Source organism: Thamnophis elegans, chromosome 4 (assembly GCF_009769535.1).
Source record: "Thamnophis elegans isolate rThaEle1 chromosome 4, rThaEle1.pri, whole genome shotgun sequence".
NCBI classification, from domain to species: Eukaryota; Metazoa; Chordata; class Lepidosauria; order Squamata; family Colubridae; genus Thamnophis; species Thamnophis elegans.
This window is the reverse complement of record NC_045544.1, coordinates 60,037,466-60,061,763: the sequence shown is the minus strand read 5'-3', so window position 1 is coordinate 60,061,763 and position 24,298 is coordinate 60,037,466. Positions and strand designations below refer to the sequence as shown.

Here is a 24,298-nt window from a genome sequence, read left to right as displayed (position 1 = left end):
CAGGTCTGTAGTTCATAAAGCTCCTCTCGTTCGGGACTTAATTTTAGACGAGAGGGCAGACCTGGCATGTATTACTGAGACCTGGCTGGGCCCGGAGGGAGGAGTCCCCCTCGTAGAGATGTGCCCAGAGGGTTTTCAGGTGTTCCATCAGCCGAGAGCTCAGGGAAGGGGTGGGGGTGTGGCCATTGTTATCCGAGAGTCTCTAGCACCTCGTAGGATCCCTGCTCCGGAGCTTATCGGGTGTGAGTCCCTGCTGGTGAAGTTGGACCTCAAGGGTCAAGTGGGTTTGCTGTTAACGTACCTGCCTCCTAACTGCGTTGCAGCAGCCCTCCCCTCGCTCCTCGAGTCGATAGCCGAGCTGGCAGTTGAGTTCCCCAGGCTTATGGTTCTGGGGGATTTCAATTTGCCTTCGCTCGGTGAACGCTCTGATGGAGCGCAGGAGTTCATGGCTTCCATGACAACCATGGGCTTGGCCCAAGTAATCCGAGGACCAACCCACTCAGCGGGTCACACGCTTGACCTCGTATTCCTCTCGGAGCAGTGGAGTTGTGATCTTGGTCTGAGGGGTAGCGAGATCTTGCCCCTGTCATGGTCAGACCACTACCTATTGAGGCTTGACTTTCGGAGACCAAACCCCCACTGTAGGGAGGAGGAGCCGACCAGGTGGTTCCGCCCCAGGCGACTTATGGACCCTTTGGGGTTCCAGACGGAGCTTGGGGTTATTCCTGATACTCTCGCCCGCAGTCCGGCGGAGACCCTAGTTGCTGCCTGGAACTTGGCAGCGACGAAATCTCTTAACCGGATTGCGCCTCTACGGCCGCTCCGAGGCAGTGGATCCCGGAGGGCTCCTTGGTTCACTGAGGAACTCCGGGAGAGGAAGCGCCAAAGGAGACGCCTAGAGCACTTATGGAGGTCCAGTAAATCCGAATCGAACCGAGCACGTTTAACAACCTGCACCAGAGAATACATTCGAGCAATTAGGATGGCTAAAAGAACACATATTGCCTCTCTGGTTGCGTCTGCTGAGTTGCGCCCAGCCGCCCTGTTTAGGATAACCTGTTCCCTCCTAAATAGGAGGGATACGGGCGATCCGCTGCAGGGCAGGGCTGAGGATTACGTCCAATTCCTCTCAGACAAGGTTGCTCGGTTCCGGGCGGACCTGGACTCCAATTCTGCAGAACCAGCCGAGGCACTAGGGGATGATCTGGTAAGCCATCGCTGGGTTGAGTTTCAAGCTGTTACCCCTGAGGATATGGACAAGGCGATGTGTGCTGGACCCGTGCCCCTCCTGGCTGGTTGTAAACAGCAGAAAGGTGACACGAGGCTGGATCCAGGTGGTTGTTACCGCCTCTTTACGGGAGGGGGTCTTTCCCCCCGCTTTAAAGGCGGCGGTGGTGAGACCCCTCCTGAAGAAACCATCCTTGGATCCAGCTGTTTTAAATAACTATCGTCCGGTCTCCAACCTCCCCTTTGTGGGGAAGGTTGTTGAGAAAGTGGTGGCCTTTCAGCTCTAGCGGTCCTTGGAGGAAGCCAGCTATCTCGATCCTTTCCAGTCAGGCTTCAGACCTGGCTGCAGCACAGAAACCGCTTTGGTCGCGTTGACTGATGATCTCTGGAGAGCCAGGGATGGAGGCCATGCCTCCATCCTGGTGCTCCTTGACCTCTCGGCGGCTTTCGATACCATCGACCATGGTCTCCTTCTGCGATGACTGCGGGAGGTGGGGGTGGGAGGCGCTGTTTTACAGTGATTCTCCTCTTACCTCTCGGACAGGTCGCAGTCAGTGTTAGTTGGGTGGCAGAGATCAACCCCTAGGCCCCTAACGTATGGGGTGCCGCAGGGTTCGGTCCTGTCCCCCCTTCTTTTCAACCTCTACATGAAACCGCTGGGTGAGATCATTCGACGGCACGGGATAAAATACCACCAGTATGCGGACGATACTCAGTTGTATCTGTCCGCCCCGTGCCAACTCAACGAAGCGATGGATGTGATGAGCCAGGGTCTTGAGGCTGTTAAAGACTGGATGGGGGTCAACAAACTTGTGCTCAATCCAGAAAAGACCGAGTGGCTGTTGTGTTTCCCTCCCACGAATTGGCCAAGTGTTCCATCTCTCAGGCTGGGGGGTCAAACTGTACGCCCCTCAGACAGGGTTCGCAACTTGGGAGTCCTCCTGGACCCACAGCTGACTTTTGAACATCACTTGTCAGCTGTGACCAGGGGGGCATTTGCCCAGGCTCGCCTGGTGCACCAGTTGCGTCCCTACCTGAACCGGGAGGCCCTCACAACAGTCACTCGTGCTCTAGGCTGGAATACTGCAATGTGCTCTACATGGGGCTGTCCTTGAAGAGCATTTGGCGACTTCAGCTAGTCCAGAATGCGGCCGCGCGAGTGATCGTGGGTGCACCTCGCTTCACCCACGTAACACCTATCCTCCGCAAGCTGCACTGGCTGCCTGTTGATCTCCGGGTGCGATTCAAGGTGCTACTTATCACCTATAAAGCCCTTCATGGTATTGGACCTGGGTACTTGAGAGACCGCCTACTGCCAATTACCTCCACTAGACCGATACGATCGCATAGATTAGGCCTCCTCCGAATTCCATCATCTAGCCAGTGTAGACTGGCAACTACTCGGAGGAGAGCCTTCTCGGTGGCTGCTCCGACCCTCTGGAATGAACTCCCCGTGGAGATTTGGACCCTCACCACCCTCCAGTCCTTCCGCGCCGCTCTAAAGATCTGGCTGTCCCGGCTGGCCTGGGGTTAAGATTCTAACCCCACTCGAATTGTGTGACTGTTGCGTTTTTAATAATGATGTATTGTCTGTATGTTAGAAATTGTTTGTCCTTCCCCCCCCTTTTTTTTGAACTGTGAGCCGCCCTGAGTCCCCCCAGGGAAAAGGGCGGCATACAAATAAAGGGAAATAAATAAATAAATAAATAAATAAATAAATAAATATTTTAAACACAGTATTTTGGCATAAGAATTGAATTGAACTAATTTAAATATTTGTTAAGCAGATAAGAAAGGGAAATTCGGTAAGTTTTGTCCCTTGATAGGTTTTTTAAATTTATTTTTTAAGTAGTGCCAAGATAGCCTCCCTATGTGTGCACACTTGGGTGTGAATTCTGTTATACGCAAAGTAAAATTTGAGTATCTAGATAAATACAGGTAATCCTCACTTAACAGCCAAAGTTGGAACCTGCAATTTTATCACTAAGTGGTGGATTTGCCCCAGTTCAGATGAACCGGTAGTAGTGGCGGCGGGAGGTCCCATCCACCTACCTGGATGCTTCTGTGCATGCAAGTGTGCATGGGAGCGCACCCGAACCGGTAGTAAAAATATTTGCAACCCACCACTTCTAAGCACCACAATCACTAAGAAGAAAATCATGTCACCACAATGGGCTTATGATGTCACTTCCCATTTAGTTGTTAAATGAGATATCATATGACCACAACTTGTGATTTTATTTCTGCATTCTCTCTTAACATGTCATGAGTCAGTTGCTAAGCATGCGAATGGCAATCAAGTGACCACAGGATGCTGTGATGGTCACAAATGCAAAATTTGGTCACTAAGCTTTTTTTAATTACACTGTTGTACCTTTGAATGTTCACTAAATCAGTAAGTCAGCAGACAAGAGAAAACTGTAGAATAAAGTATTTTTGTTTATTAATACATTATGTACAAATGCAATCTAGTTTGAGCAAGAAACTGTATTTTATATTTCTAGCAGAATATGAAAGTTTCACCCACTTATTGGAATATTGGCATATTAAAAAAAAAAGGAATCAGAGGTATCTAATGAAAAATGTCCCAAAGCTTAATTTACTTTGTTTAATTTCTTATCCTATTCCCAATTTGAGGTGGCTTCATGATGGCTAAACACTTTGGTATAAGTTCAAGCAGACAAAAAAGAATACAGTATTTAGGAATAAGAAATACTTCTAAGTGTAGGCATAGATGTTATCATAGGTATAGTATAAGATAGCATAGGCTTAGTACTATGTAAATGGTAAAGTAGGAAACAAGATTGTTAATTTTATGCAATAAAAGCCTCTTGAAGACACACAAGAAATGGAATAGAAAAACAGAGTTGGAAGGGACCTTGGAGGTGTTCTAGTTCAACACCCTGCTCAAGCAGGAGACTACATCAGTGATGGCTAACCTTTTTTGGCTCATGTGCCAAAAGCAGACAAGCGCAGGGGTTATCGTGTGCAGGCACGCCACACCCATAATTCTGTTTTGCAACCTCCCCCCCCATGCATGCGTGCGTGACCCCCCCATGCATGCATACATGATCAACACCCCCCCCCTGCTTTTTGCATACTTTTTTCACCCTCCCAGGCTCCAGAAGCTATCTAAGAGCCTGGGGAGGGCGAAAACAGCCTCCCCTGCCCTCCCCCCAGGGACTTCCAGTTTGTTCATAAAGCGGTTTTTTGCCCTCTGGAGCCTTCAGGGAAGCCGCCTAAAGGCTCCTGAAGGCGAAAAAGGCGCCTTCGAGCAAACCGGAAGTCCATTCCTGAACTTCCGGTTTGCCGGTGGGGCTGGTTTTTCGCAATCTGGAGACTTCAAGGAAGCCTCTGGAGGGTGAAAAATAGCCTCAAAAGAAGGCCAAAGTTAGCTGCCCATGCACGCATGAACGCATGAGCTGACAGGGCAACGCCTTGCGTGCTCTAAGAAATGGCTCCTCGTGCCACCTGTGGCACGCATGCCATAGGTTCTCCATCACGGCTCTATACCATTTCAGACAAATGGCTGCTCAATCTTGTTAAAAATCTCCAGCGATGGAGCAGTGAAGATTAAAACAGTCTGTTTGATGTTGGTCTATAACATTTCCTCAAAGGACCTCTTCACACCTGTAAGAGAGCATCTGGTAGAGAATGGTCACTAGATCTCTCTCTGAAATTATTATAGCTGATTGTAGCATCTGAACTTCAGTTTTCATCAGTGGTGGCTTTTCATAATAATTCACATGTGGCTTTACCTTCTTTGTGAAATAAGGAATTGGGATTATAGATCATGAAAGAAGCAAACACATAAAGAGTCTGATCTATCATCTTTAACAAGTTTCTCAGTAGTAGTCCTATTTTATATATTAATCCAGTTATTATAATTGGTTGATTTCTTATATTAGAGACAGAATATTGTAATAACTGCTAAATGAAAATCAGATATAGCATACAACAAGGCGATAGAATTTAAATAGTCCTTCAAGGTATAAGAAATTATGTTAGAATACAGCAAAAAACTACTGTGTGGAGATGGTGTGGTCATAATTGCCTAATGTTGTCAATAACTTCCATATGAATTTAGTACTCTCTTACAGTGCTGTTCCTTTTAGTACCAGCTTGATTGGTTTTTAATGTCATTGTCAAAACACTAATGCCACCATCAGCTTATAAATGCAGTGGCAGGATGGAGTAGATGGTTGATCTGAGCAGAAATAAATATAAATCAAGTCCATTTAGTTTTAAAACTGCAGATAGCCAAAAATATTTTCAGTATAAAATTATTGTTCCCCCCCCCCGCCCCGGCCTCATTTTGCAAATACTGATTTTACACCAGCGAGAATGCTACCAACAATTGATTGTTCTTTTCTAATATAATAACATTACAACTGGGGAAAAATCTTACAAGAATCATAAAGCATTTATATTTTTAAATAATTGTAATGACTTTGCAATTGTTAAAATGCAGATATGCTGTACAATTTAGTAATAGATCCGCTGTCAAATTGTTAATGAAATATTGAACTTAGAATGGAGAGATTTGGCTTTAGATATTTCAGCCAGATAACACCTTTTATTTCATATTATCTGTGGAGTTATAACAATGATCAAATAAGAAAACTTATTGTAATCTGCCCTGATTTATTTGGAAGAAGAAAGGAATAAAATGTGGTGAAGAACTTCCCTTTTAGTCTTATACTGCCTTTTTTTTGCTTCTTTCAGTTGATTTTAATCACCCTGTATTTGAATTTTGTCAAAGTAAAGTTGACCCTGAATTATATTAGGAATGATGTTTCCCGGGAAGTTATTTTTTTTGTCTCATTTTTACTTTGTTGGTCTTCCAGAACTTGGTCAAAACAAAATTCACGCAAAAGACTTTTGATTCATTAAATAGAGCCATCAAAATATTAACTGCTCTTGAGATATGATTTAATTTAAATACTTTATTCTAATGTTTTTACTATTTGTATTGTGGCTATTTTTATTCATGTAAACTGCCAAGAGCTGCAACTCTACGGTGATTAAAAAAATTAATAAATCAATGAATGCATCTCTTGTCACTCCCATGACTTCCCTCTTCACACAATTAAAATAAAATGGAAACATTTACTGTATTTTCTTCACCGTATGTCAATTCTTGGTCATCAGAGTCTTATGGTTATTTAAAATACCAAGACTCCATTTTCTTTTCTATATATTCACGATATTTGTCCTTTATATTTTTCTCACATAATACGTATTAATTAAGAAACTTGTTTTCTTATTTTTATGAACCATATTTTCCTACAATCTAAGTGACAAAGCATCTCCGTTTGAATTGCATTCTATAAGTTGCGTCAGAAACATGGACTTTTTCAAACAGGAGATAGTTATGTTTGAGCCAAATTTTGGTGGAAAAAAATGTTCTGGTACTGCCAGTTAGATTTATCTTTCATCACCAGTAAATGATTGTCGCATTAGTCAGTCATCAGCAGAAAAGCAGCATGTGTGCCTAATCAGCAGCATTCATGTCAAACCTCTGTAATCTCTTAGCCTGAGTATCATTTGGTAGATTGCATTTTGTAGCTCATGTTCACCTACCTGTGCTGTTCTTTAGAGATAACACAAGGGTGGATAGTCATATCCAAATGAACATTGATTGAAGGACACTCCTAACTCGCCGACATTGCCGAAATTTTACTTTGACAATGGAACCTTCTGGATACAATGTTTTCAAAGCAAAACCTAATCCGAACTGGGAAAAATAAAAAATATCTTTGTAGTTATTAGATTTAGCCATTTGTTTTATTGAATATATAGACACAGAATTGATTAATTGATTGATTGACTGACTGACTGACTGCTGGAACAAGGTGCAAAGGAGATATACTAATTATAGCCCTGCAGCTCAACTAAGTTGCAAATTTCAATAGGCAAAAGTTGGACAATACCTCAGAGGCAGTGGTGGGATTTAATTTTTTTTTTTACTACTGTTTCTGTGGGCCTGGCTTGGTGGGCATGACTTTTTGGAATGGCAGGGGAAGGATACTGCAAAATCCCTATTCCCTCCCGATCAGCTGGGACTCAGGAGGTAGAGAATAGATGGGGGCAGGGCCAGTCAGAGGTAGTATTTACCAGTTCTCCGAACTACTCAAAATTTCTGCTACCGATTCTCCAGAACTGGTCAGAACCTGCTGAATACCACCTCTGCTCAGAGGTTATTAAGTTCAATCTTCCAATAGTGGAGAATTAATTACATTACCCCTTTTTACTGTTCAGCCTTACTTAGGTAACTTCTTGTTCAAAAAATATCTAAGGAATTTATTTTGGAGAACACATTCTTAAGAAATTTCTTCCTGGAAAGTCAGTCTGTACATTCTGGAGTTTTGTTTAAAGTCAGTTAATTTATCACATAATTTTGAGAAGTGTTGAATTTTAAAATACTGACTGGGATGGACAGTACTTCTCTGACCAGAAATCTTTCATTTTGATCTTAATTCTCTGAGTAGATTGGGTTCTTTTGCATACTCTGGGAATCCTCCTTCTTTATCTAGAGACAAACGACATCCTTGCCCAGCTTGAAACACTTTTCTAATATAAATCTAATTAGCATCATAGCGCCCCTGTTCATGCTTTCAATATCTATATTTAAGAGCAAACAGTGGTTTTCCCCAAATGTTCAGAATAGCAGATGGAATCAATGGGGAGAGTAAACATGCAAATAGAACTATAACTGTATGAAAAGGTGAACCAGAGCGCATATTTAATCTGGTAAATAACATGTCTAGGTGTTACCTGATGTTATTCCTAAGTTTTTGTTTAATTGTACAGAAAACAGAATGCCTTAGATCTAATGACATATGCATATAGCTTTGCACAACCAGTTTGATGGAGATGATTGAGGCGTGTGTTACAGGTAGCTCTCGACTTACGACCATAAATGAGCCCAACATTTCTGTTGCAAAGAGAGGAAGTTATTAAGTGAGTTTTGCACCATTTTACAACCTTTCTTCCTACAATGGTTAAGTGAACCACTGAAGTTGTTAAATTAATAACACAGTTGTTCAATGAATCTGACTTCCCCATTGATTATGCTTGTCAGAGGTCACAAAGGGTGATCAAATGACCACAGGACCCTGTACTTGTCATAGCACTAGCAATAGCATTTAGACTTGTATACATCTTCACAATGCTTTACAGCCCCCTCTAAGCAGTTTACAGAGTCAGTATATTTGCCCCAACAATCGGTGTTCTCATTTTACCGACCTTGGAAGGATGGAAGGCTGAGTCAACCTTGAGCTGGTGAGATTTGAACTGCCAGATTGCAGGTAGCCGCCAGTCAGCAGAAGTAGCCTGCAGTACTGCATTCTAACCACTGCACCACTCCGGTGGTGGCTCTTTTAAATATGAGTGGCTCTTTTAAATATGAGTTGCCAAGAATCTGAATTTTGATTATTTGACCATGGGGATGCTGCAACCATTGTAAGTGCGAAAAACAGTCATAGATCTCTTTTAAACTTTGAATGGTCACTAAACAAATTGTTGTAAGTTGAAGACTACCTGTTGACTAGAAGTTCTTAATGTCACTAGCAAGCTTACGTTAAAACTAAGCAGAATATCAAAATCAGTTTGTGATGAATTTCAGAATTCTGCCTTTAACTTCAAATGCACAATCTAAATGGGTTTACAGGACTTTAAATGTCAGTTAACAACTGGTTAGATATTTTGCATAAGATGTAAGAATTATACCAATGATTAAATTTGACTGCTTTTATAACATGGACATGTTATTAAAGAATATTGATCTCAGGCAGTAATTGATCCTAAATGGCTTAGTTACCATGCTATATTTAAAGATCCCACAATACTTTGGGATCAGATGTGGGCATTGGAGGAAAAAGGAAATTGGGTTGGGGGATCTCTTTCATGTTTCATTGTTCAGGCCAATGAGAATTTCACATAATCAGAATTTCTCTTAAAGGGTTTTTGGATTCAAAGAAGAGCTTTTGAAACTTTTATTCTTTTATTCTGATTAATTATAAGTAAATGTCTACTTATCATTTATTATCCTCAGTTCTTACCTTTTATAAATATATTGACTCTGGAGATGCAATGTCTTCTAGTATTTATAGAGGATTTATTTGAACAGGTGTTCTTGGAAAACTAGCTTTTCTTCACCTTCAAGGTAAGCTTTGAAGATGTCATTATTAATTTTACCCATCAATGAAAGTACATTCACTGTATTCAGTCTTCCTTTATTTTTGGAATAGCAAAAACAATTTACTCCTAGGAAGAGTGAAAAAGTTCTTGATTCTATGGAAGTCATTTCCATATAGTGCCTCAGAGTGATTGAGAGCATCATGATTGCATGTTTTTAAAGACTTGCTTCCTTTAATTTGCTATCAATTGCTACTAGAGTTCCTCAGAAAGAAAGCTATAAAGCTCCTATGACATTTTGAACTCAGAAAAGCAATGAATAATTTCATGCAGATATTGCATATACATAAATGTATCTCTTATCTTTCCGACTAACCTTTAAAATAAGGGAAAGTACAGAAACAGAAAAGATGGTTGAACAAAAGCTGCATGCAGATGCACTGATGAGTTTTTTTTAATATTTTGTGGCACAAATTTATTTTGTTAATAGTGCCTGCTTTGAGTCATTGTTCTTGGCTTGAATTAGAAAATATTTTACTTTGTGAATGCAAGCCTCTCATCCTCTGCTCTTATTTTGATCTTTGTATATTGGATTAAATATTGTTGAAATACAATAATTTATTGCAAGTTTAATGTTGATTTTTTAAAAATAAAGAAAACGCTTGCAGAAAGTCAATGAGATCTCTTAGGTATATCTGCACTACATCATGAAAACAGTGTAAATACAAGTAACTCTAGCACTGCAATTCTAAAAGGGTATATGTATAATCTGCATAATTACATCCAAGCTCATGTCAAACACTATGAAATTGATTTACTGTAATTTTATTAAAGATTATAATTACAACAGTAAAAACTAATGCAAAAAAGAGAGAAATCAAAGAAACAAGGTGTAAAAAAGAGAAAGAAAAATACCAAGAAAAAATAAGAAGAAAAAGTAAAGAAATATAATAAAAAAGGTAATAAACATAAAGAAGTGATTTCTCAATATTGTCACAGATATAAATTTTAGTAACTTATCATCTTCTCTTCAACCTTTTTCCTATATATCACCTCATCTATAAATGAATCCCTAATACCTTATGATTTCAGCCCTGGTGACAGAGGTGGTATTCAGCAGGTTCTGACCAGTTCTGGAGAACCAGTAGTGGAAATTTTGAGTAATTCAAAGAACTGGTATATACCACCTCTGACTGGCTCCGCGCCCATCTATTCTCTGCCTCCCGAGTCCCAGGTGATCAGGAGGGGATGGGGATTTTGCAGTAACCTTCCCCTGGAGTGGGGAGGGAATGGAGATTTTACAGTATCCTTCCTCTGCCACACCCACCAAGCCACGCCATGTCACACCCACAGATAAAAAATTTTTTTGAATCCTACCACTGCCTAGTGTCCATTAATGATTACCAGACATAATAACACATCTATTTTAACCTTGGTCAATTAAAACAACTTTATATTTCTTTCTTTTACTTATAGCCATCTTTATTCTTTAGTCCATTCAAATAATGTCGTAGAACTTAGTGGGATTTTTATTTTTGGTTTGTCCCTTGTCATGAGATCCTTCAAAACTTTAACAAACTTCTTTTCTAAATCCAATACAGTATAGGAAAATTATCCAGGTCACTGTCTTAGTTTATCATTTGTGTATCCCTTTTATTTATTAAGACATCAGCTGGTTTCTTTTGTATGACCAGTGTAACATCTTTTTCCTTGTGATTCTTATAGCCTGTCATTTGGAGCCTGTCACTTTCGATTCGGTTTCAACCTTGTCAGATAAAATTTGTTCTTCTCCTATAATACCTTTTAGATATAATCTCTCGACAGAAGCAGATCACTTTTGTTGGTACTACTAAAATTAACTTCTGAGTTAATTGTTCAAAAATATCCTGCAATATGTCTAATCTTAGAATGGTTTGGTTTATTCTGTAATTGTAAGTCCAGTTTCGGTGTCCTTTTATTTTAATTACAATCTTTAGTTCCCTCTAGTTATCTCTGTCTAATTTTTAAAATCTTATTTAAAAAACAAATTTTCTAATGCCTTGCCTTTCACCATTTGGCCATACAGCAAAAGTAGAACAAGCAGATCTGGAATGCAGAACCTAGAGGTCAGCAAATAAACATGGAAATTGCTATTTCCTGCCATCTATTGGTGATTTAAACTTCTGTTCGCCAGTTCTTATAATTTTATGCAAAAGTGAAATTAATTGCGCAAGGTGGATACGGATGTATTTTTTCCTGATTTTCTTTCTATGCACCACAGTTTAAAGATACAATGTGCAATCTGTCCTCTAAGTCTTAAAAGGTAGTAATAATAGAGCGATCAGATGTGGTGTTTTTAGTTTTTTCTCTATGGAAGACTTTATGATTCTCCTCCTTTTTTAGCGTGTTATTTTATGTCTCTTCTGAATTCTATCCCTGAGAATTGATTTTATATTAAAATGAATGTAGAACTTTCAGTTTCAAAAGCTGTTTCGTATGTGACAGCTTTGTCTAGTGTTATAGAAGAGCCAAGGTGGCGCAGTGGTTAAATGCAGCACTGCAGGCTACTGCTAGATCAGCAGGTCAGCGGTTCAAATCTCACCGGCTCAGGGTTGACTCAGCCTTCCATCCTTCCGAGGTGGGTAAAATGAGGACCCAGATTGTTGGGGGCAATATGCTGACTCTCTGTAAACCGCTTAGAGAGGGCTGAAAGCCCTATGAAGCGGTATATAAGTCCACTGCTATTATAGCCTCACCAGTAATCATTATTAATTTCTCAATTGTTACACAAGCTAATTGTGTCATAAAAGAAAAAAAATGTTAGTTGTACTTGTTAGAATGGTAAGTATAAAAGTTGCATAAACTGGTTTCATATTTTAGTCCAGATTTTATATGTTGTGCTACTTACCTTTATTATGGTTTAAATGGCATTATTACTAAGGTGACCAGATTTTCAGATTGGTAAAGAGGGACACCTTTGACCCAGGGGTCAAATTTTTGATTAAAAATTATATACGGAGCAACAAAATTTTTCATATAATGCAAAAATAGTATTGTAATATTTTTTTTTTATTTCAACATCAGCGTTCCCTCTAAGGTGCATGCGTGAGCGGCCGCGCAGGTAACAAAAAAATACCGTGCACAAATTTCAAAGTGCAGCACAGTGTTTTTTAATGCCTTTAAATGTGACTGAAAATATCCCCCTTCTCTCCCTTCTGAACTCTGATTTCTGATTGGTGAAATCAAGGAAGACTCTGCCTGGAGATCGATGACGCTGCAGAAGGGAGAATTCCCATTGGTCCTCTGGGGCTTCGTCAGTTCCTGGGAAAACGGGATTCGCTGGTTGTAGCCCGCGTTTCTCTGCACATCCGGGGTTTCTCAGGCATTGCCTCATCTGAAGCCCCTTTCTGGGCTCAGCATTTTTTCTGCGATCCCTTCGCTTTGGGGAGAGAGGGAAGCAGCATGGAATTGGAATGCCTGAGCCAAAGGGGTCCAAGGGATCTTGAGACTTGATTTTTGAGCAGTACCAATACTTTCCACTCTTTTCTTTTCCTTTCTGTCCTTCTTCTAACTTCCATTCTTTTTCCTTTCCTTTCTCTTTGCCTTTCCTTCTTTTCTTTTTCCTTTCCTTCTTTTCCCTTTCCTTTCTCTTTTCCTTTCCTTTCTTCTTTCCCATTTTCTTTCTTTTTTCCTTTCCTTCTTTTCTATTTCCTTTCTCTTTTCCTTTCCTTTCTCCTTTCCTTCTTTTCCATTTCCTTTTCTTTTTCCTTTCCTTTCTCTTTTCCTTTCTTCTTTCCCATTTCCTTTCCCTTTTCCTTTCCTTCTTTTCTATTTCCTTTCTCTTTTCCTTTCCTTTTTCCTTTCCTTTCCTTTTTCCTTTCCTTCTTTCCCATTTCCTTTCCTTTTTCCTTTCCTTCTTTTCTATTTCCTTTCCTTTTTCCTTTCCTTTTCTTGTTTCCCATTTTCTTTCCTTTCCCTCCCCCTCCCCTCCCTTCCTTCCTGGGGGTCTGAGGGAGAGGGAGGGGCCCCTTTTCCTCCTTGCCCCCCTCCCAACATCTGCTCTGATGGCAATTATGGCTAAAAAAAAATCAGGTTCTCAGGCATGAAAATGTGCTGCTCGAACACTATACTTTTCCGCACACACTGAAAAAAAATTAGAGGGAACATTGTTCACCATAACTACAATTTACAAATATAAATTGTAACTGTTGCCAAAGATCAAAATTTTGATCACGTCACCATGAGGATGCTGCAATGGTCGTTAAGTGTGAAAAATGCTCATCAGTCATTTTTTTCAATGCCATTGTAACTTTGGTCACTAAGCCCATTATACCACCTTTCTTGCCACAGTTCTTAAGTGAATAACTGCAACTGATAAGTTAGTAACATAAGTGAATCTGGTTTCCCCATTTGACTTTGTCAAAAGGTGATTATATGACCCCAGGACACTGAAACCATCATAAATACGAATCTGTTGCCAAACATCAAAATTTTTATCGTGTGACCATGAGGATGCTGCAACGATCGCTAAGTGTGAAAATTGTTGCTAAGTGTGAAAATGGTCATCAGTCACTTTTTTCAATGCCATTGTAACTTTGGTCACTAAACCCATTATACCACCTTTCTTGACACAGTTCTTAAGTGAATAACTGCAGCTGATATGTTAGTAGCATAAGTGAATCTGGTTTCCCCATTTGACTTTGTCAAAAGGTGATTATATGACCCCAGGACACTGAAACCACCATAAATACGAATCTGTTGCCAAACATCAAAATTTTAATCGCGTGACCATGAGGATTCTGCAATTGTCGCTAAGTGTGAAAATGTTCGCTAAGTGTGAAAAATGGTCAGTCATTTTTTTTTTTTTTTAATGCCATTGTAACTTTGGTCACTAAGCCCATTATGCCACCTTTCTTGCCACAGTTCTTAAGTGAATAATTGCAGCTGGTATTTTGTATTTTGGATAGAATCTTTTTTTAAATAGCCTAAGACAATTTAAAAAAAGAATCCACACAGAATAAATTGAAGTAAAACATTTCAAACTATTCTTTCTATGCACAATATATTTCAAAGTATTGTGCATAGAATTTTTAAAAATGGTTTCACTTCCATTTATTTTGGATAGAATCTTTTTATAAATAGTCTAAGACAATTTTAAAAAAATCCACAGAGAATAAAACTATTTTAAAAAATCCTACGCACAATAAATAAAATATTTTTTTAAAATACATTAAAAAATAAAAGAAAAAAACCCAGCTCACTTACCAGCAGGCAGGCACTCCAAGTCAATCCAGAATGATGTAGATGTTAATACAAACAACTGAGCAAATTAAAATGGTGAAATTAGTACCAGGGAAATATTTTTCAAAGAAAAATATTTCACCATTTTTCCCACATGAGCCGACCTTCAACCTCCGTGCCCCTCCCCTCCGGAAAATCCAGGAAGGAACACTCACTACTACTCTAGCCAATGTATTTCCTGGAGCTCTATGGTACTGGGTCATTTTTTCTTATAAAATGAGGTAAAAGGGCGGGGGGCGCGTTTTCTTGCTTTAACGTTTTAATTATAACTTCAATGAAAGTACTAAGACAGAGAGATGGATTAGACAGAGTGTCTTTTGTCTTGCCCTGGTTAGGATTTCTTAAGCAAATCCACTGGGCTTTCAACATGAAGCCAGAAAATCGGGACTTTTTAAAAACGCCCCGGGACACGGGACAAATTGTTAGAAATCGTGACTGTCCCGCTGAAATCGGGACGTCTGGTCACCTTAATTATTACACATTTACCTTGTATAATGTATACCTTACCATATTATATATAATACATTTACCATGTTCTATTTTTATTTAACCAGTAAAATTGATTGATTAAAATAAAAATTGATTTATTTAACCAGTACTGGCAGACATATTTCCCTCTGTACACCAACAAATAAGTAAGATAAATTTGGAATCCATCATTGATTATTTAACATTTTGTGTTAAATTGCATAAAACATTTTCTCTATATGTCACTTCTCTAATTATATATCCAAAATGGTTTCAAAGCAGTAATCCACAGCATACATACCAAACAGACAAGATTTGTCCTTCTACTTGAATATGATTTCTCTTGTTATCACAGAAAATGAAGCCATTTGAATTACAATTGTGTTATCAAATACTAACAAAACTTGATTTTGTGTGCAATTTTTCCAGGAAATGTTGACTTTTCTAATTATGCAATAATGGATTCTCGATAAAAGTTATTATGAATGCATATCTTTAACATTAAAGGACACTTAGTCTGAAGAACTAATGGACAGTTTATTCAAATATTTTTTTGAGACACCCTATAATTCTCAGACTAATTTCAGGGAAAAAAACTCTGAGAATCATTGCATTCACAAGGAACTGTTGCAAAAGCCCTCTAGAAATGGATGGGATTTGGAAAGTGGCTGTTAGACACAGAATGAATGGAGAATGTAGTATGTGACAAACACCTTGAGAAATGGGGCAAAGGGAACCCAAATGTGCAGGATTGATGTCAACCTTCCCAGGTAGATCAGGCAGGAAACACAACCAGATGAGTGTCTATGGAGATTCTCAGGTCATTGTTGTGCCAAAAGTGCTTTTTCAAGAGGCAACTGGACATTCTTGTTTTTTGATAGGTTAACCTTTGGGACAACTAATGAGCTAATTCCACTATATTATAATTTTCTAAGTCTGAAAATACAAATATCCCGCTGCTTCCTTTAATAGCCTCTGAAGTTAGGGCAGTCTCTTTTATCTTTTATCAGAGCCGAGGTGGCGCAGTGGTTAAATGCAGCACTGCAGGCTACTTCAGCTGACTGCTAGATCAGCAGTTCAGCGGTTCAAATCTCACCGGCTCAGGGTTGACTCAGCCTTCCATCCTTCCGAGGTGGGTAAAATGAGGACCCGGATTGTTGTTGGGGGCAATATGCTGACTCTGTAAACTGCTTAGAGAGGGCTGAAAGCCCTATGAAGCGGTATATAAGTCTACTGCTATTGCTATAAGTCTACTGCTATTGCTATCTGACCATTCCCTAGACCAGCGATGACGATCCTTTTTTTTTGCTCGCTTGCCATGGGGGGAAGCATAGGGGGGTCGTGCGTGGGCGTGCCACATCCATAATGCAACGTGCGACCCCCCCCAGTGGGCATATGTGCATGAGAGGTGCTCCCCCCATTTTTCCATGCTTTTTTCGCCCTCCCCAGGCTGCAGAAGCTTTATAGAAGCCTGGGGAAGGAGAAAACAGGCGCCCCAGATGCTTCAGGGACCTTCAGGAGGCTTCCCTGAAGCCTCCGGGGGACTAAAAAAAGGACCCTACAAGCAAACCGTAACCAGAAGTGACTTCCAGTTTCCTCGTAGGGTCCTTTTCAGTCTTCCGGAGGCTTCAGGGAAGCCTCTTGAGGCCTCTAGAGGGCTTAAACCAACCCTACCAACAAACCGGAAGTCCATTCCCGAACTTCCTGTTTGCCCATAGGGCTGTTTTTTTGCACTCCGGAGGCTTCAGGGAAACTCCTGAAGCCTCTGGAGGGCCTCCGGGGGAGCAATTGGGGGGGGCTCTTTTCACCCTCCCCATGCTCCTATAAAGCCTCGGGAGCCTGGGGAGGGCGAAAAATGGCTTTAAAAAAGGCTGAACTCAGCTGGCCAGCGCACACATGCGTGCTGGCCAGCTGACAGGGCAATGCCTTGCGTGCCATAGGTTCACCATCCCAGCCCTAGACTATATCTGTTCACCCTTTTTCTGCTTCTTCACCCTATTTCCCTCTTCCTCATATAGGGCCACATGGCTAGTCAGGAAACACTATTAGTGCTAGTATCATGCCCATCTTATAGTCACCACACTGCCTGCCATAGAAATCCAATTCAAAGTGCTGGCTCTCACCTAGAGGTAAACATAATGTCTACATTTTGAGGTTCAAGAAGAGGAGGAGGAGGAGGAGGAGGAGGAGGAGGAGGAGGAGGAGGAGGAGGAGGAGGAGGATTATTATTATTATTTAAAAGTAGTCTTACATAATTTTTGAATAAAGTAGCCCAGTGGGGCCATATAAAATGTTGCAGTTCACTTTCCAGTGATACTTTGGAAACACTAGGTTCAATGAATCAATCTTTGCCATCTTTTTGTAAAACAATTTATCAAGGTTGGTTGGTTTTGATGTTTTTTGTTTCAGCTATAGAAATGTCCAATTTTTTTGACTTGGTGAAGGAAGTAATGCCCTTTTTGGCCATTTATGTTGGTCACTTTTTCTTCATTCATTACCCTTAGAGTTGTCATCAGACATTCTGACCATTGGCCACTCACTCCATATTAAGTATATTTGAGAAGTGTAAATTAGATGAGATGATAATGAAGATTTCAAACTAACATGTATGGGAATTTGACTTTTCTCCCCTCCAGAACTGTGATCTATCCCAGCAAAGTATTGTTCATATTATTCAGAATCGGCAGAAGAGAGAGAATGAAAACCCCAGGATCCTCCTCTCAAGTGATGGAAGAGAACCCACAAGTCTCAGTCGCGTGGATCTTAGTACAAACCTTTTACCTTCTGACTCATTGGGACTAGCTGTGATTTTGGACAACAGAATTCCTATTCCATCAGGTAAGTTATTAAAGATCAGTTGAACAACATGAATTTTCCCATTCAAAATAGACACATTCACATTTTTCTTTCTTTCTTGTAAAGCTTTCTGTGTAGCTGCAAATTCATGGCATCCATGTCCATGATGGGAAAAATGGTGACACATGCCTGATGACATCATCACACAAATGCCATGCAATGTATTTGCAGCAGAGGCTGAAATACAAATATTTTGAATTTGAATTTGAATTTGAAAGTTTATTTATAGGCCGCCCTTTTCCCTGGGGGGACTCAGGGCGGCTTACAACTCATGGGGAAGGGGATACAAACAATGACACATAAGAACAATACATAATTAAAAAGAACACAACATTCATACCATTCGGGTGGGGGTGGGTTAAATCTTTAGCCCCAGGCCTGACGGGATAGCCAGATTTTAAGGGCTGTGCGGAAGGTCTGGAGGGTGGTGAGGGTACGAATCTCCACGGGGAGATCGTTCCAAAGGGTCGGAGCTACTACAGAGAAGGCTCTCCTCCGCGTAGTTGCCAGTCGACACTGACTGGCAGATGGGATTCGGAGGAGGCCTAATCTGTGTGATCTAATTGGTCGCGAGGAGGTAATTGGCAGGAGGCGGTCTCTCAAGTATCCAGATCCACTACCATGAAGGGCTTTATAGGTGGCAAGTAGCACCTTGAAGCGCACCCGGAGATCAACAGGTAGCCAGCGCAGCTCGCGGAGGATAGGTATTATGTGGGTGAACCGAGGTGCACCTACAATCGCTCGCGCGGCCGCATTCTGGACTAGTTGAAGTCGCCGGATGCTCTTCAAGGGCAGCCCCATGTAGAGCACGTTGCAGTACTCCAGCCTAGAGGTCACAAGGGCACGAGTGACTGTTGTGAGGGCCTCCCGGTTCAGGTAGGGTCGCAACTGATGCACCAGGCGAACCTGGGCAAATGCCCCCCTGGTCACAGCTGACAAATGGTGGTCAAAGGTCAGCTGTGGGTCCAGGAGGACTCCCAAGTTGCGAACCCTGTCTGAGGGGTGTAGTGTTTGACCCCCCAGCCTGAGAGATGGAACACTTGCCAAATTATTGGGAGGGAAACACAACAGCCACTCGGTCTTATCCGGGTTGAGCACAAGCTTGTTAGCCCTCATCCAGTCCCTAACAGCTTCAAGGCCCCGGTTCATCACATCCACCACTTCATTGAGTTGGCACGGGGTGGACAGATACAACTGGGTATCGTCCGCATATTGATGGTATCTTATCCCGTGCCGCCGAATGATCTCACCCGGCGGTTTCATGTAGATGTTGAATAGTAGGGGGGATAAGACCGAACCCTGCGGCACCCCATATGTTAGGGGCCTAGGGGTCGATCTCTGCCCTCCAACTAACACTGACTGCGACCTGTCCGAGAGGTAAGAGGAGAACCACTGCAAAACAGTGCCTCCCACCCCCACCTCCCGCAGTCGTCGCAGAAGGATACCATGGTCGATGGTATCGAAAGCCGCTGAGAGGTCAAGGAGAACCAGGATGGAGGTATGGCCTCCATCCCTGGCTCTCCAGAGGTCATCGGTCAATGCGACCAAAGCGGTTTCTGTGCTGTAACCAGGACTGAAGCCGGACTGGAATGGGTCGAGATAACTAGCTTCCTCCAAGGACCGCTGGAGCTGGAAGGCCACCACCTTCTCAACAACCTTCCCCACAAAGGGGAGGTTGGAGACTGGACGATAATTGTTAAGAACGGCTGGATCCAAGGATGGTTTCTTCAGGAGGGGTCTCACCACCGCCGCTTTAAGTGCGGAGGGGAAGACCCCCTCCCGAAGGGAGGCGGTAACAACCGCCTGGATCCAGCCCCGTGTCACCTCCCTGCTGTTAGCAACCAGCCAGGAGGGGCACGGGTCCAGTACACAAGTGGAGGCACTCACAGCTCTCATGGCCTTGTCCACATCCCCCAGGGCAACATCCTGAAACTCAACCCAGCGATGATCTATCAGATTATTCCCTTGTGCCTCGGCTGGATCTGCAAAATCGGAGTCCAAGTCCGACCGAAACCAAGCAACTTTGTCCGCCAAGAACTGGACGTAATCCTCAGCCCTACCCTGCAGGGGGTCCCCCGTATCCCTCCTATTTAGGAGGGAGCGGGTTATCCTGAACAGGGCGGCTGGGCGCGACTCAGCGGACGCAATCAAGGTGGCAATATAAGATCTTTTTGCCGTCCTAATTGCCCTGATGTACTCCTTGATGCAAGATGTTAACATGCAACATTTGTTAGCTGACAACATTGTACCTGTCATCATTTTGACATTATTGAGACTTGGTTCTGTTATTGCTGAAATGTGATCTTTTCTGGAAAGTTATAAAAATTTAGACACAGTATTTTCAAAATTCCTTTAGTGTAGTTATTTTCCTTTTTAACCAACGCATTCTGTGATAGTTCCACGTTTACCTGAATTATCTGTTAGAATTGTATAATACTCAAAATCCATTTGGGAGTCAGTAATTCAAAATAGTCTTATACATACATATTTAATTTTCTTTGTTTAATTCTTGTTGTCAACCAAGAAACAAACTATTTTCTCTAATTTCATTTTAATATTTAATATTTTTTTTAAAAAAATAGAGATATAACCATTCAGTTTTAGTAGAAGATTGTTGTGGCCCAGCAGGATCCGGTTGAGCTGCTGATGGACTCGGATAGCGAGGAACCATATGAGTCTGCCAGGGAAGATGTGGAGGACCTTGGGCAGGGTTCAGACTCCAAGCAGGGACCAGAGAGGCTGGTTGGCCACCAGGAGGTGCCTGAGGCATGGAGCAATGGGGAGGATTCAAGGCAGTTTGTCCCCGACGCAAGATTAAGAAGGACGGAGAAACGGAAGCAGCAGCTCCTGAGGCAGACTCAGAGATGATAATTAAGCCCAGGTGGTTGTGGCTTGATCCCTCCCAAGAGAGTATATAAGTGGAGAAGTTGGGAGGGGTCATTTGCAGGACACAACCATTTGAAACAGTATTGGAATACTCTGTCTGTCTTGTATCTGTGTCTGTTGGATTTTGGGTTGCTGCCAACTATTCTTGCATGTGAGTCTTGTCTGGGCCTTCAGTCAAAGGAGTCAATAACTCCATGATTAAAGAGTGGCAAACAGCCAATCCTGTGTCTGCGTGATTTGCAGGTCGGGGGTGGTGGTGGTCAGAACACAAGATATTCTTTATCTCTTCTTAAATTCTAAAGTCCTCTAAATTCTGAAAGTAGAAGAAAATATTTTAGACAGAGCAAAAGAAGTTTAGCTGAATCTTCTTGATAGCTACACAGGTGATATGTGGGAAGCACTGGTATCTGGAAAATGTATGGATAATTTCTTTGATTTATTTGAGATGTCCGTAAAAAGCAAAGTTTTAGAAATTAGGACTTAAGAAGGTCTCAAGCGTTATATCACTCAACCCAGAAGAAGAAGAACAGTGATATTTATAGCAATATCTATACTGAGATTCTTTTGAGTGTCCAAATAGCACTGATCTGTATTTGCAACCTCATTGCAGTGTTCCATATAGGTCTTAGTGAGCAACTTGTTCAAACAAGAGCTGCATGTAACGTTTGGCTGTTGTTTTCAAATTGAGTTGCTCAATTTATATATCAGGGGAAGAACATAACTGAAAATATTAGATCTCAACATTAGAAGAAATGAACATGAACAAATACTTCCACACCTATTTTAACTCTCATCCAGCTGATTATTTATTATTCTAAATATAACAGTAAATGTATCTATTTAGTAGGAGTTCTCCTTAGTTATATCAGAACTGCAGATATGTACTCATTTCTTAACATGAATAGGTTATTAGCAATGTCTGATTATTTTTTTAAAAAATTACACATAGCCTCTAATAGGAACTTCAAATTGGAACTGAGTACAGCTGAGTCCTTTAAGCTAGATAGAGAGCATTCTTGGCAGTACCTTCCTAGAATTACAAGAAGAAAGATTCTTACAAAATTTAATTTGTTTAGGTATTGCGCATCTACAAAAAAAAATTGTTCTGACTCCTTTTGCCTAAGGCAAAGAAGCAACCCAAATTACTGTATTGCTTGTCACATGTCCAAATTTACACTGTCAAATTACTTTCAGGTCAAGAAACAATATGATGCTTATTTCCTCTTACTGATTTTTAATATTGCATTGATCTGAATATTCAAGATCTGAAATAATCTGTAGGTTTTATTTTGTTGGGGGAAGGAGGAAGTAGATTTTTATTTCTTGAGAACTCCATCAAAATGGGAGCACTGACCCATCTAAAGGGCCTCCGGTAAAGCATGCACTTCTGTTGTGAAATAGTGCAGTGGGAGCAGCTGTAAATGCTCAAGAAATGAATCATGTATACCAACAGCACACTTGTTGCTGTGCGTGACTGTTTTCATCTTCCTTCATTGAAAACAGGATGCCTAGAAATGTATCCTCTTGTATCAAAATTAATCCTTAAGTTCAGTACAGAGAGATTTATTTTTTTAATGTTAGAATAAACATTTCAAATGAAGAACTTGCTTGTTTGTACTAATCTTTCATGGATTAAGCAACATTTGATGGATTAAAAGAACATGCTAGATTGCAATTAAATCAGCGTTCATCCAAGCTCATTGGTCTGAAATAATCATTTCAGGAACTAGGTGAATTTTCTTCAGTACTCATATTACATAGGGTCGTTTTTTGAAGTTTTATCAAGCTGTAGGTGTAGTGATAAGCATTTTTTCATAAATCACATGTTGTTTTTCTCCAAGATAGTGGCCACAAGAAATAGAAATATAGTGTGTGCATTTTTCCTTTACATTAATTTGATACAGGTTGATAAATTGCAGTTTTTTTCCATCAGCGAAAGATCATTTGATCTCTGAATAAAAAGATTAATTTGTTCAATACAGAAGAGATTAAATTTACTGCCTGTAAGTATAAGAACATAATCTTTGGGGATTTTTTTGTTTGTTTCTTCTTCAAGAAAAAATGGAAGATCCCCTTTTAGCTAATAAAATAACATTAAAGAACTGAGACAAATAAAGCCTAGTCAAGTAGACCATGGCAAAGAGAGAGGATATGACGCATATACCTTTGTGTTTGTGTGTGTGCATGCGTACACGCACGCGGGGGGAAGAGAGAGAGAGAGAGATAGAGAGAGAGAGAGAGAGAGAGAGATTTGAAGTGAAGGATTAAGGTTGTCCATTCTAAGCAGAAATAATCATCTCATGCTCAGAATGTATCAGTTTCAAATGTTCTTCATTCATCAATGGTACTTTGTGCTCTTCAAAACAAGGGGACACGTGAAGAAGCAGATGCTTTTACATAGTTCTTTTAATAGCTGAAGCTATCTAATTTCTGCTCCATGCAGAGCCAGTTTGGTGCAGTGGTTAAGTCACCAGGTTGGAAATTGGAAAACTCTGAGTTCTGGTCCACATTAGGCATAAAACCAATCAGGGAACCTTAATTCAGTCATTCTTTCATAACCTTAAGAAGAAGGCAAGGTCACTTCTGAAATGTTGCTAAGAAAATTGCAATGACTGGTCCTGTGACTTGATTGTCAGGAGTCAAGATTGACTTGAAGGCATAAAATAAAACAAAATTGTCCTATATTCTGATTGATTTATCTTTAAATTTGATATTTAAATATTTAAATTAAAATATATACATTCATTTTCATACAGTTTAAAATCTGTGCATTAATCTCCTAATTTAAAATTTATATATTGTTTTCCGTGAGGATATCTGTTATATGCTGTTTTTTGAAAACCTTAATGCATTAATAGAAACAGATTGTTGTTTTTAAACCTGTCATGTATATGGCATCTTGCATGACACTTGATTCAAAAATGGCTCTATTAATACTATTCCAATTCTATTTTTAACAAAGCAACTATAATAAGCATTATCTGCAGTACTTTAACTGAGCAATTGTTCCACACTGTAGGAATTGTCATCTTATATAAAAATGCATTTAAATAGATTCTGATTTCTTCCTCTGGCAGTGAAAGATGTACAAGATTTATCTTTTTTAGGGAAAAGTTGAAATGCTACATTTAGAAGCCATATTTCTTTTCAACTCTTAGAGACAAACTATTTTCCATTCCAAGGCATAATATTTTATTATTCTTGAGATGTGCGTATCTGGGCAAAGTGCCACACATACACACACTTAAATTTTGTGTAGTGGGAAATGATATTTTATAAAGTAAACCACATTTTAATGAACTAGCTTCTATTATTAACAAGAGACAAGTGAAAATAGGAGATATGGCTCTATCTATAGATATGTCTACAAAAAGTATTTTTCTATAATTGTGGAAAGTAGCCATGTTTATGTCACTCTTTATTAAAACATAGTACTTTTGCT

The 24,298-nt window shown here is 40.5% G+C and overlaps 1 protein-coding gene across 1 annotated transcript in view; it reads left to right on the top strand.

The window, feature by feature from the left end:
• PRKN (parkin RBR E3 ubiquitin protein ligase) overlaps positions 1-24,298 on the top strand; it is a 774,293-nt gene that overhangs the window by 255,684 nt on the left and 494,311 nt on the right. The window contains 1 exon segment of the mRNA XM_032215517.1: positions 17,751-17,952. Within this exon segment, the coding sequence (XP_032071408.1) occupies positions 17,751-17,952 (202 nt within the window).